This window comes from Cydia pomonella, chromosome 9 (genome assembly GCF_033807575.1).
Source record: "Cydia pomonella isolate Wapato2018A chromosome 9, ilCydPomo1, whole genome shotgun sequence".
NCBI classification, from domain to species: Eukaryota; Metazoa; Arthropoda; class Insecta; order Lepidoptera; family Tortricidae; genus Cydia; species Cydia pomonella.
The window spans coordinates 9,181,640-9,196,023 of record NC_084711.1 but is presented as its reverse complement, the minus strand read 5'-3'; the positions used below and the strand labels follow the sequence as shown (position 1 = coordinate 9,196,023).

General features: G+C 36.8%; 1 protein-coding gene across 2 annotated transcripts in view; it reads left to right on the top strand.

Moving 5' to 3' along the window:
• The first annotated feature begins 4,404 nt into the window (after positions 1-4,404).
• Positions 4,405-14,384, top strand: part of LOC133521278 (transmembrane protein 132E) — a 127,455-nt gene continuing 117,475 nt past the window's right edge. The window contains exon 1 of one of the 2 annotated variants that reach the window (XM_061856150.1): positions 4,405-5,358. In XM_061856150.1, coding sequence (XP_061712134.1) covers positions 5,328-5,358 — 31 coding nt within the window. In that variant the 5' untranslated portion in view covers positions 4,405-5,327. The remainder of the gene's footprint in view (positions 5,359-14,384) is intronic. The other variant, XM_061856149.1, reaches the window with a different exon arrangement.

Sequence of the window (14,384 nt, the reverse complement as noted above, 5' to 3'; positions counted from 1 at the left end):
TTCCTACATAATTAAGGTACAGTGGGTTTAGTCAGCAGTTTTAGAAAAAAACGTTCCGCTATTTAGATCATAATACGGTCGCCAAATATATAAATCTATGTAAAAATATGATGTATGACTTGTATGAGGCAATTCTCTAGTAAATTCATCGATTCGACTGATTAAACAACTTTCGCTCGATAAAAACATCATAAACATAAGTATAAAACACGACACCATATTTTATTTTAAATATTTTTGCACAAATGCACATGATAAATGCATATAATATTACTTTGGATCGAACTCTACGATTGCTTTTCTTTTGTTAAAAATTATTCTTCTTCAACCTAGCGTTTTCCCGGCATAGCGCCAGGGTCTGCTTTCCTACTTAATCTTCTTCACTTTGCCCGGTCTCCGGCATCCTCAGATGTGAGAGTATTAAAACTAAATAGAAGAATTCAGAAACAATGATATTTGCGACCCCCGCCTGGCTCTCCGCACGGCCCGGCAGTCCGCTCAGTGCATAACGAGCTGCGTTTGAAGAAGGCCCTGAACTTACTGTGCCTTAAGTAAACGAAAATTTTCAAGTATCTGAGATATACATTTTTCTCGTATCTATGGTTTTGTCGCTGCCAGTTCCCCCTTGGGTGATTGGAACTATTGGAAGTAGCTGACACATTGTCTGCTCTGCAGACGTTCAACCGTCTGTGCCGGTCGATTACAGTCGTCTTTATTCGTTTTCTTATCGTTGCATTTAAACAATTGTAAAAATATGTACAATCATTTTTATTATTTTCTCTTGTATCAAATGGGCTAGGAATTTAATTTAATTTCATTTCATTTTATTTCAGCATACATAAGCATTGCAGTATTGTACCAAAGTGCTTACATAATTATACATAATAACATAATTTATTATTAAGTGCTTATTAAATTAGTCCCTTAAGTCTTAAACTAAATCAGAGTGGCTTATGGTCTTAAGGTACAATTGATATGTAAGTACATTCAGTCGTCATCAGGGTTATAATTATAATATATCGTATGTATAACCTATTGTATATCGGAGAACCCAAGGACACACATACCAGAAACCTGAATACGCCTTTATTGTCAAGGCATTAAAGTAACATATAACTTATTACCATTAGGTACTATCCATTTTAATTCCATCCGTAATAAAATAAAATTACATTTTTTTTTACTATTGGTATAATAATAAAACTACGTACTACATTTATCGAGTGTTACTTTCACAGTCGAGTCGAACCATGAAATTGGGAACTTAGTTTTATAATATGAATGGCACTACGCATACGTTAGTAGCATAAGTAAATTGTTGTACTATGACACAAATTATGTTCAGTAAATTTTGGTCCTTAGAAATTTGTCTTATTTATTATACAATATAAGATTTTTTAAATTTTTTGAATTTTTTTCGAGCGGTAATGTATTTCGTAAATGATAGTCACTTGTGACAGTTGTGGCGTCACGTCATTAAATGCGACGTTTTGAATTAAAACAAAGTAGTGATATATTGATTGATGAGTTATTTTATGCGAAAAATAAAAGTAGTATTTTTTTATAAAACCTATGAAAGTGTATTCATTAAAGAATAAACTAACTACCCTTTCATAATGCGGTCGTATCAGAATACCAAATACACGCTGTAGATGTAGATACTTAATGTTGAACTAAAAATTTAAGTACATGGTAGGTAATTTAACAAAATTTTAAGCAACAACGGTATGCTGTGCACGTATTATGCTCATTTGACACTCGGGCAGATAAGCCTAGTCTAATTAGTTATAATTTATCAATAAAATTATTTATACGTGGCGTTACACAAAACACATGGAACGCCATAATATATACATAGTCTAATCAAATTTTATTCAAATTAGTTACGTAACCAAAGAGAACATGAGAAATAGTATGAAATAGATGAGCATATCAGTCAACGCTTCTCCATTTGGCTGTTAATTTCGTTGTATGTCTATTTTTATGTTTGTTATTTTATAGCTCCGCCATTTCTTGATCGATTTCGAAAATTATTTTTGAAAGTATATATGTACGTACTATTGAAAGAGCAGCCTGTATAGGGCTTGGCAGTGGGTGACCCTATTGGTGTGCAGTTTTAAGTAAAACAAGGAAATATGAACAGCACTGAATTTATTGATCAGTCGTAGATCAAAGCACAGTTTAACAACAACTATCAAACACTGGATGACGTAAATAACTTTAATTCGAGATTAATACCAATTATGGATGCTTACACGTTCAGCTTTGCAAGGGAAAGAGAGAGTTGCTAACATGCGAAACTTAAGTACCACATTATGAGCATACCAACAATATAATAATACCATATGTAAAAATTAACACATATAGATTGGTCTCATTTTTGACAAAACTCAGTTCTGATGATGGGATCCATGAGGAATCGAGGGAACTCCTCAAATGTTAAAGGTATACATATCGTTTTGGACCCGGGTACGTCCTTAAACTACGTCCACAAGAGAGGTATGGGCATTGTGAATGTCATCTCGCTTTGTGTGGTAGGGCACAGCACAGCGGATGTCATTCCAGATCTAGAGCAGAGCCCAACTGGGGAACTACCTCTACCTTACAGAAAACCGCAGCCAAATAACACTAGACCCTACTCATAGTGTTGTGTTCCTGCCGGTGAGTAAGGTTGCCAGAGCTCAACGAGGGGAGGGAGGGGTTAGGGTCGGCGCATGTAACTCCTCTGGAGTTGCAGGCGTACATAGGCTACGGAGACTGCTTACCATCAGGCGGACCGTATGCTTGTTTGCCACCGACGTAGTATAAAAAAAATAGTGTTTTTTTTGTCTTTTCATCAACAAATCAAGCATTTACATTTAAAAAGTGGTGTTCGAGGAAGTGGAATTGCTAATGACGATCAGAACAGATCTCTTCAACGACGCATAGTTCACGTTTGGCGATTTGTTTTCTTTGTTGTGTTTGCTAAGCAAAATAGGTTTTCAAGCCACATTTTTGTCAAGATCGAGTTCTAATGATGAATTCTATGAGGAACTGAGGGAATTAGTCCTCAACTTTTAAATAGAATCAACCGTATAAGTCTTATTGAATAATCTAGAGAAAAACAAGATAATTAACCCTGCAGCGGTTTTAATAGTAGACTGCAAATGTTATTTTTAATGTCAAGAGTGAGAAGTTTGATGTTTAAAATAACACTTTTTTTAATACCATTTCGGTGGCAAACAAGCACACGGCCAGCCTGATGGTAAGCAATCACCGTAGCCTATGGACGCCTGCAACTCCAAAGGTGTTACATGCACGTTGCCAACTAGCACAGCAGTCTGTGCTATCAAAATCGCTGTAGAGTTATCTTGGTCTAACTCTAATTATCTTAAACTCCTAAAGTGGCAATCTTACTTTTCTTTTTGATACGGGAGGCAAACAAGAGAACGGATCACCTTATGGTAAGCGATTACCGCCGCCCATGGACACCCGCAACACCAAGTATTGTAAGTGCGTTGCCGGCATTTAACATGGAAGTACGATCTTTTCTTGAAGGTTACTACTTGGTAGTTGCTATAGTGTGTGCCTGTAACAGGTGAGCTTTCGGAAAATGGTATACCTATTGTACCCAAAAGGTACAATAATTATGTTTACAACATTTCTTTAAAATTCCTGAGGTTTACCCGCCACGCCATCCTGGCGCTCACGTTAAGAAAATATCGAAGAGGCCTACATTAAGACCTTCACGGACCTACCTACAACCTACCCGGCCAATGCGCCAATGAACGTCTTTAAATTGTGTCCATATCGCTATCCATCAACATGACAACCTCATAATCCTATAATAAATCCAGATATTCCACGGTTCATAGTCACTGCAATTCTTGCTGTATTCCTTCGCTGTTAATCCATTTGTTTTCCAACGCCAGCTCTAACTCAGGATAACCAAGATAAGTGAGATCTCCGTTTACGTCCAGTTATTACGGATCTCGGGTGTAGTATAATTTATACTGAGTCTCCTGAGCCGATGGTTCAGTAGTTGATGGGAATACAGCCTCTTAAAGTGTTGACGTCAGAGGGCCGCCGCCGCAGGCCACGCGGCGCGCCGTCGCCCCGGCGGGACCTGCTATCTTACGGTTTCATTCAAAACCGGTAATTTGATAACATTTAATTGACAATGAACATAGTATTTATTTCGACCTACAACACTTGACGTGAGTATCGCCATACATTCGTCGTAATTGCATAATACGTAAACATTAAACTTTTACCTCACAAAGCTCTATGATTTCAGGAATTCACTTTGGTGTGAATAAAAATCTTTCCGCCACGCCATGGCGTCTGCAATCTATCAATCACAACAGCCAATTTTCATCTCATCCATAAGGACAGTCAAAATTGACAGGGTTGACGACGTACAGAACAGGCTTACGGGCGGTTTCAATTTTATTTATGCCTGCGTACTCAGACCTGAATACGTATAAGTTTGAATAAAATGAACGGATGTGGCGGAATCGGAAAATGGTGAGCACCGAGAAGCTGCGAAGCTCGCGGCGTAAAAGCAGCCAGCGCCGTCGCAAGCTTTCTAGAAAAGTTATAAATTATATACTGCGACCACGTTGTAAAACCCGTACTTGTCAAGCTATCGCCGATCGTAATTTCATAATATAAGGGCAGGTAAAGTTATGCAGAAAGCGTGTACCCGGACGAAAATAGCCAAGGGGCTTTCCTATGAACGTCTATAATGCCTTTCATAAAACGTGTCCTATCTCAATCGTAGAGAAGGAATTAGGGGATTTTTCAAAGGAGAATTCGCAGTACCTAGTTAAGGATGTGAATTGTGGGAAGGAGGCGTCGTCGGTCAATACCGAGGTGGTGCGGTGCGGGCGAGGCGCAGGCGTGCCCCCGCGCCCCGCACGCCCCAGCCGGCCTACTCACGCAACTCGCGAGTCGGCCGCCGTGCGCTGCGATCGCGCGCGAGACCTTTCCTCTCCGCTTGAAACATGTGTGATGTTTTCATCACAGAGAACAACTGTCAACTCGCTCCCGGGAACCACTTACCGCGTTATGAATGAATAACAAGCCCGTACGAGGCAGACGAGAGCCACCCGGCTCGGATTCTTAAACTTGTGGACAGCTTTCGCCGAGTGTCTAGTTTTTCTCGTAGTCGCTGACATTGCAGCGTGCGGATTCCGCAGTGCGCGAGTGTGTGGTTGATTGGCGAACGTAATCGGGGACCAGCTGAGTCGCGTAAACATTGGCCTTACCTTTGACCTGACGTTTCGTGGCGATGGATCCTAAACAAACTTACCCGGCCTAAAACTATCGCTTTGAAGGATTCCAACATGCGGCGTCTAATTTTGTTCCTGCTGACAGGTAAGGATTGCATGATGTGACAATTAGTACTTATTATCCGTTTTATGTAGATCTTAGTTATGCCGTTGATTGCACTGCACTATTAACCGTTTATATTCAAACATTCCGCAGCCCGCTCAAACTTGTTTCTTACTGATAACCTGTAACTGGTGACTTATTCCTCGCTAAATCGTCTTCCTGGTGCACTACAATCCTTCTGTTAATACTTTGTGATTCGTTTCGGATGAAATAAAAGGAAGAGTAACGTAAAATTCAAGTGATTTTAATAGTTATAATAATATGAACCTGCGTAAGTGTGGCTTTGCGTATTTTTCTTTATATTCCATTTTAGTGAATGTACACGTTTATATGATTATCGGAGCACGTTTATTTTATGTTAGGACAGTAAATCGATTAGTTATGTACGTCTGACGCCATTTTTTTTTGTAATAATATTGTTACTTTTTATATATTCGTGCAAGTTTGTCAGTATGTTTGGTATAGCCAGGTATTTAATTATATTCTTTTAGTTTTTCGTCTCACTCGATCCAGACTGTTATCATCGTTTATTGGAAATATTTTTGTGAAAGGCAAGCTCTCTTGAACATCCCGAGTTAAAATATGAACACCAATCAAGCTAGGAACAATAGCAACTAGCAATCTAAATCAGGCGACGGCGAGCACATACATCAACATTAATTTGGAATGCGTATGATTGATATTCGATTCCAATTAGTAGCCAGATCAATTGTATGCCATTGCAAATAACGACCAAATACCTTGGTGTCCACTCGATGATATTCAATCAACATTAATGCGGGATGTCAGTATCATTGCGATTTTGCATTACCCTGCCAACGATGACTGATAAAATAATCCTTCTTGATTTTCATAACTGCGCAGTAAGGAATAGTGTAACAGTAGTAAGTAGTGGTAAAGCGGGCAATATGCATCGAGTCTACGATACCAAGCCGAGAGACTAAGCACTGGACTGTAGGAACCTACTTAATATTTACTGAAAAATAAGGGATGATGGGACTTCAGGTGGTTTACGCCACTGCATCATATCCATTCACAGAGTCCCTTCATATGACACGGTGAAGAATGATACCTACATCCTAAGTGAGTTGACCTCTTGAAGAAATATAATCACTATCATCAGTCCTTTAGTTTGGCTTTATTCTAGGTGGCGGTTGGTTGAATAGTAGTTGTACTGTCCTCAAGAATTTTAGAGTCCTATCGTGGAATGGGTAGATGGACAGATGATTGAAAGGCCAAGTGCCTCTTGACCGTGTCATAAATAGAGAATCGTTGCGATTGGTCATCAAACTACAGTTCAAGATCTCAATATGAAACGTCTTAACCAGCTTCAAAGTATGCGAGGTAAGTAGGTACTTGGATATTAAAACGTCGTTGATATTCGTCACGGTTTTGTCGCTCGTCAGAATAACTTGTATACCCTTCGAGGCTCCTTCCGGGCTCGGTTCGCGAACAAATGGGACCAGGCCGAATAAAAGAGCAACTTTTTTGTTTACGCTAACGTTTTGGGGACAATAGATTGCGGATTTATCCCGAGATTTTGACGGTATGCAGATGCATAAACACATTGCGCACTTATATTATATATATCACCTTACCTACAATAAGTATATTGGCAAAAAGTATTGGGTTTACATAATGTAACATTGTTTTTCAATGTTAAGCCACTTATTAAGAGATATGTCTGTACTACCTATGTTAATTTAGACCTACAATTTTCATCAATGGTGTTGACCAAAAGTTCGTTTAGAAATATGGTCCAGTATTTATTAACTTTTGGGAATAACTTACAGTTTGGCTCAAAATGATGTTGTCAATAATTTTTAATATTTTTCTTTTACTGTCTTTTGCAAACTGTCATTAAAGGTTAAAATTATATTCATTTATATAAAATAAAATGTTCAAAATATTATTCAAAATTTCTTAAAATTATGAATAATATGCCGCAGTTAACATTTTCATTATCAACGTAGGTCTTTTTGGGCCACCCACTATTGCTTATGTATGAATACGACCCTTCCATTTCTTCAAATAGCTTCAAGATTCGTAAGAAGATTCGTATGCCTATAAACAATCTAGTCTTGTTTAGTATTATTGAACACCCGTCTTTATTTTATTGACTAATGGCCATAGAATTCGATTCGATAGATCTATTGTCGAAAGAGCACCTATTGTTGCCTGGACATCTGCCGGCGTGGGCAACGGCAATTCGTTGCGGTAGTTTACGTTTATACTCATCAGGTCAACTCGGCATCAAATCGATAAATAAATCGATCAATAAACCAAGCTATAAATGTACCTACACCATTACCTCAAATGTATCCGAATTTGATGCTTGTTTTATAACGCATAAATCTTAAATTTACGGGGTTTTATGCGTGAGTCATCTCTAGGCAGCATAGGGATAGGCACAATAATAGGTAATTTATAGTTATAACAATCTGACACTGTCAAGGGATTCGGGATACGATTCAAATGATTGCTTCCTTAAACGTTCTTGTCATTTTTATAAGAAGTGGCGTAAAACCAGGAAATTAGACCTGAAATTTGAAATTACGTCAATAACTCTGAAAGTATATTTATGATTCAAATTTTGCTAGTCAAATCCCTCGGCTATATCACTAGCTATTTTATACTAAAACGATTCTGCTATTGTATGCAGGGTAACGGTAATACAATGGAATGCCTATAAATTAAAATTAGACATGTTTTCGTGATTTTTTTCTATAGAGCCAACTTTAACCTTTTAAGGTTTTTCTTAGAGTCTGCCCTCGCAAATATAGACTTGTTGCCGAGGAAATTCTTAAACGCGTTTGCTCTTGATTAAAACGTAAAAAATCAATAAAATCAATATAACTGCAATTTTGAGAGAGCCCCTACAACTGAAATATTAAAGGTGCAATGAAATTATTCGCGTTAGTACACAAAGTATTAGTTAAAGGTGGTTAAAGTAAAGAGTGACATTCGAGTCCATCTCGCATCTACATTGAGCATAAATCTGGAAATTGCTATCGACAGCGAAATTATTATTCGGATCAACTCCAAACGCCAAACGTTGGTTACGAACGAATAAAAACAAAAATGGTTTTTCAATTAAAAACGCTCTGCCAGGCTTTGATTGTAAAAGGTTCAATATATAAGTAAAAAAGTACCGATATTCTGCCTGTATTCCGTACCAATATCTATTTTGAAATGTTTGTTATTACTTTTATTAGTTCGTCATGCAATGCTTAGTTTATAAATATAGACAAGCATTAGAGTATTGTGTTGACCTGTTGACGTAATTCAATTCATGTCGTAAAAAATACTGCTACTCAGCTCTGAAATATATTACAAAATAATATCAGACTTGATACCTACCATTGATTAGCGCAGTGAGTTTGAATTGTTTGGACATTCTTTACGCGTTTTTTAAAATGTTATTTATTTCGGTAAGAAATTACGTGGATCTATAGATTCTGCCGCCCGATAGACATTATGAGAGATGAAAGGTTATAATTGTATCATTTTGGTGGAACTTTAAACTTTACAATCAGGCGCATTGCACTCACATTAAAATATTGAAGTACAAAATTGTTTCCACTAAACGGCTTTTCACAATACATTACTAAGTTGCGTTGTGGTTTTTCCAATCAAATTGAGTTCTGCAGGAATATTAAACTATAACCACCCACCCAACTGGAATATCTGGGCAACATAAGCAGTAAACCGGTGATCGCAGCACCAATAGAATCAAGGCTCGTATGATGCCGAATTACCTTTAGCATGACTTGGCATATCGATATACATCGATACAATATCTTCGAATAACATAATGCAGCAGGTCGTATTCTCAATAGGTACGAATATTACCAAAGAGAACGCGAGTGGGGGCGAATCCTGTTCTCGTACCAGTATAAAATGACCGAGATTCGTAACTACTGTGTAAATTGTAAAATCGGAGGGCGCATGCACTTTTGCTGTTAGACGTGCTATGTTGATTCGCCCGCGTTCAGTAAACGATGGAAATGACAGCCAGGGATGACTCCTAAACTTCCGAAACTAAATTTCGCATGAAACAATTTTGTATAAACAATTAGATTTTTGTTGGCACATAGTTCCTTCTTTTTTCCGAGCTGGCATATTTCAACATCGGAATGTTACGAGTACTTTGCTATTCATTATTTACACAACATGTGCCCATTTTCGTTTCCAATTAACAATTATTTTATGCCCACTACAAAAGTGCTCCTGTAAAATTCAGATCGAATACATTGTTTAAACTTTGAACTAATGCTCGAGTGTTTCTTGTTGGTTTCTTGTTAATAATAAAATATAATCAATTATATAAGTTACCTTCTTCAAAATGTTACACATATTTGATTGGGAGGTAAACGTTATTCATGTAAGTAGACGCACTTATTTGAAGTATTTTTTTAAATCAGTTCGGCGACAGGTGTTCGGGCCAAACGCAGGTAGAAACCGTCGTAATTGACCGGCCCATCATTTCTTTTGTGATTCACTGTAAGGTTTTCGGATAAACTTGAATTGGTGGTTTTTGTTAATTTTGCTTAGAAAGTGTAAACTTAAATAAAATGTTAATTTTTTTAAAACATGCATATTCACTATATATAGTATATAATATGTAGTCCTTACTAACCATTTGTAGGTATGAGCACATAATATATATATTTATGTAAGTCTAGATAGAGTAGATTACTTTCATTCTTTTTGAAAATGAGTTTACATTAAGCAGGATGTATTTCTGAAAAGTATGACACTCCGTTTCTTTTCCTCATTTTTTTTGAGAAGGACTCAAAACTCCGAATAAAACTTTTGTCCTCGGGCGTGGCTCAGCCCGTGCCTCTAACAGAATTTGAAATATAAAAGTTCCATTGAGGAACAATACTGAAGTTTCCAAAGTTCTCGGCCAGTGGCGGAAGCCTTCTCGTAAAGCTTTTAGATACATCATATTATTCAGGAACCATCATTAGCTAATATCGATTTAATTCGATGTTAGCTAACATGGTATATTAAATCGATGTTAGCTAAGCGTAAAATTTAGCTAGACATATAGTTTTGTCTAAAATATTCTAACAAATATCAATAAACTTAACATACACCATTTAATTATATCACTATATACTTTATATTCAAGAGCATTTAATACGGAACCTTTTTGTGTAGTAATTATTGTAGTTAGAAACCTATTTATTTTCATAGTTTATATGCGTGATATTTTTGGGCTTATGTTTTGCTTTGAATATCCCCCCTATATGTCCCCCTAAGGCTGTAAGACTTCTTAGCTAAGGAGTGACTATTATTTAAATTGACTAATACTAGTTCAAATGATTCTCAATTAAAATTTATTTGAGAATATTGATATGTTTTCAAATATGTCAAAAAAGATATAATAAGACTAAAAAATACCCATAAACTTATAACATACCAAAGAAAAGACAGATTTATTCAACTTATTTAATGAATTTAAGTACCTCGTTACCTGATAGTTTTCAAGTTCCAGATAGCCGAAGCGCAGAAGATGAACTTCCTAGGCTAGCAAATATTTTTACTTGGATTCGGATCTCGAAAGTTTCAGGTAGCTAACCAGGTAATAAGTTACTACTCGCATAAAACTTTAAACTTTTCTTGCTGGATTCCGAAATGTTAAGTGAATCGCTCTAACGTTTTGCAGGATGCGGATGTGAACCGCACCTGGTTTCTGGTTTGACTTTTTTCGTCTGTTTTGGTATAGGGATGCCGGAATTTATTTTTAGCAGGGATACTTGATCCCTACGGAGGACTTGTCCTCGTATTTGATAAAATAGCAAAAAATCTCTAATGGAAAAAAACTTTAGCTACCGACCAATTTTAACTCCAGAAACTCCACTTTGCTTAAGTAAAGCTAGAATTATTTAGAGTTCCCATATTTGTTTTGTAGTTTTATAATTTGAGCCTTAAGTTTTTCGTTGGGTCATGTGTTTGTATTTTGCAGTCACCCCTCATTAGTCATTTAAGGCGCAGTAGACTTAGAGAGCGGAGTTTTTGAAAAATCGTAGCGCCTTTTTCGATCACAACACGGCTGGCAAAAATTTTATTAGCAATATTGAGGCTTTTCTCGAGGGATTCCATCGATTCGAATCCGGAGTTTTAAACTTTCGTTCGATAGAAAAAAACACGAATTTTGCACAAATGATAAAAAAATTACAATGGCTTCTAGAAATCGGCAATATCATGTTTGCGTTCATATCACGTATCGATTAGTAAGTAAATATTCTTTATTGCACCAACAATTATACATTTTACATAGATGTAAAACTACAAATAAATTTTAAAGGAAAATATAATCAGTTAACAACAGGCAGTATTACTTACTTTTTGTTTTTATTTAACCGTACAATTTTTTTTATTCAAAAATATGATATCCGCGCTCCCGGGCTCGCACATCCATCTCGATGTCGCTTACGGTCAGTGATAGTGAGAGAAGAACACGAATTTACTGGGCCTTAAAAGGTTTTGGTGAAGTTGATATCGAGAACAACTGCAATTTGTTTGATTTATCTTTAAAGATATCGGTGATGTGAACAGTGAACACTGCGACACTGTATCATTAGATTCCAGACTCTGTAGAGACTCTTTAAGGCATAGCGATAATGAGTTCTATTCATAGCGATGATTGCACTATTTCTTTCGTTGTCATTTTTGCACTTCTTCTATTTTAGCTACGTTTATATTCCTCCTATTTACATACGAGTATATGCATTCTTATTTATGAATCTACTATATTCAGTTTATTTGGTTTTATCTCCCCAAAAGTCTTTAAATACCTTAGTGTGTTTGACTGTTTGTATTTTCCATCAAATATTTTATATTTGTGTAATTTTTGTATTTGTTTAGATATTCGTAATATTGCTTTAAAATATCGGGATACGCACCCTAAGTCCTTAGATAATATGATATTACCATAATTAGAGGGATCTTTTTTGATCTACACGGCTGTGGCTTATATTATATGCATTTTATATACTTTTGTTCGAAATAATTATCGAGAATCTCTTGTTTATTTAAACCTTTATCACAACACAATCGATGTCATCGAGTTCGCATGTATAGTTGTTCATTTCATTATCACGCGCAATGAGCATACATGATGAGCCACAATCACGGGATGGCTCCGAAATACATTTACGAGAAGTTAAATATTTAATGTGTGAAACCATGGTATTACACAGTTTGCATACATTCGCATTACCGAAAACGAATTTCCCCAGTTTCGGTTATTTTTCGATGGCGAAAATTGTTTTTGTTTTTGTGTTTATTTTTTCCATAAGAAGAGGGAATATGAGGATACGGTGCACGGTGGAAAGGTTCTAACTCTTGGCTATAATTATTATTTATTCGTCAAGTTTTCCCCGTGCGCGTTTTCCACATCCACTTGCCTCGACTAACCCTGCGGCAGCATCAAATTAGAATATCACGAAATCATTAAAGAAAAGAAAACCAGCCAGGTGCGAGTAGGACTCGCGCACGAAGGGTTCTGTACCATTATCTATAAAAACGGCAAATTTCAACTGTCTATTACGGTTCATGAGATACAGCCTGGTGACAGTTGGACAGACGGACAGCGGAGTCTTCGTAATAGGGTCTCGTTTTACCCTTTGGATACGGAACCCTAATTGAATTTTGAGCTTCGCAGTGACCTTATAATTATAACAGAGACCGCGTCAAACGAAAACGGTCCGTGACCGTTTGTAATTTTTGGTTTCATTCTAGCGCATTCCGCAGTTTATGTCTATTTCGGGGTGCTGACAGCGAGCGCATAATCAAAACGGGTGCAAGCGATAAGTGGCCGGGCTTCTTTCATCTCGCGCATGTGTGTGTTGCATGTTTACACCCGCAGCGCCCGCGCTGATCTGTTGTTCTTATTGCGTACCGAGTGTACCGACTACGGGCGTGCTGCTTGAGACAAATCGGTATAACTTTGGCATGGAGATCCGTTACTTGAATACGTAGTCGGAGATCAACTGTACACTGGTTTGTTACGAAATAACGCGCATGCTAGTTACAGGAACACGGGCCATGGCGCGCCGCTGGCGCAGGCGTCTCTGCTGCAGATGCACTTCACACACAGGGGTCGTGCTCTCGTGGGATTGTTATTTATGTATCGCCTGATAACATGTTTTTTTAGATTTCTTGTTATGCTTGATTAGTTTTAATGATAACAGTGGCAGATGGCGCTTAGAAAAATATGAGTAAGTAACCCGTTTTTGATTATTAATGACTTAGTCTTGGTAATCGATTCTTAGCTGGGCAACTAGTTTATCTACCTTGAACGGAAATAAACTTTCTCAATTCCTAAGTATTAAATGTCTTTCATGCCTAGGCGTCTAGGTTTCGTTTCGAAAACGTATTCCATACTGTTAACACAACATATTTTATATCAACTTTTAATACATTCATATTATATGTATATACCTATCTTCTGTACAACAACTGTATTCTTAAAGTAAATTACGATACACAACATACAAAAACATGAGTACAAAAATGAACTTCTAAATAATATTAAATTCCTATTCATAACTAGATTTCTGTAATTCGCTAGAACATGGGCCGTTATTCTTATTCATATGTTTAACATAAGCATGAACACAATGTGAAAAAGAATACTACGATTCTGAAGACTAACTGCGAAATATGAGTAAATTCATTGTAAGAGACTTTCATTCTCAACTTAATTTAGTGGAAAAGCGGAAGGGCTTACAATTCCCCCCCCCCCCCCCACACACACACATTTTATTTCTAAAAATATATCATTAATCTTCATTATGTAAATGTTTTTCGTGATATCCAAGAAATCTTTTTGCTTGGTGAGAAGAAAATATGAAATGTTGTAGTATTTTGCCCATCAGACGTGAAAGATTTGATTAGAAATATAAAATATTATTAAAAATTGCCTTTATGAAATCTACGTACTTTTGAATACACCGTGTTCTTTTTTTATTTCCGTTAATTTCAAGGGTGCATTC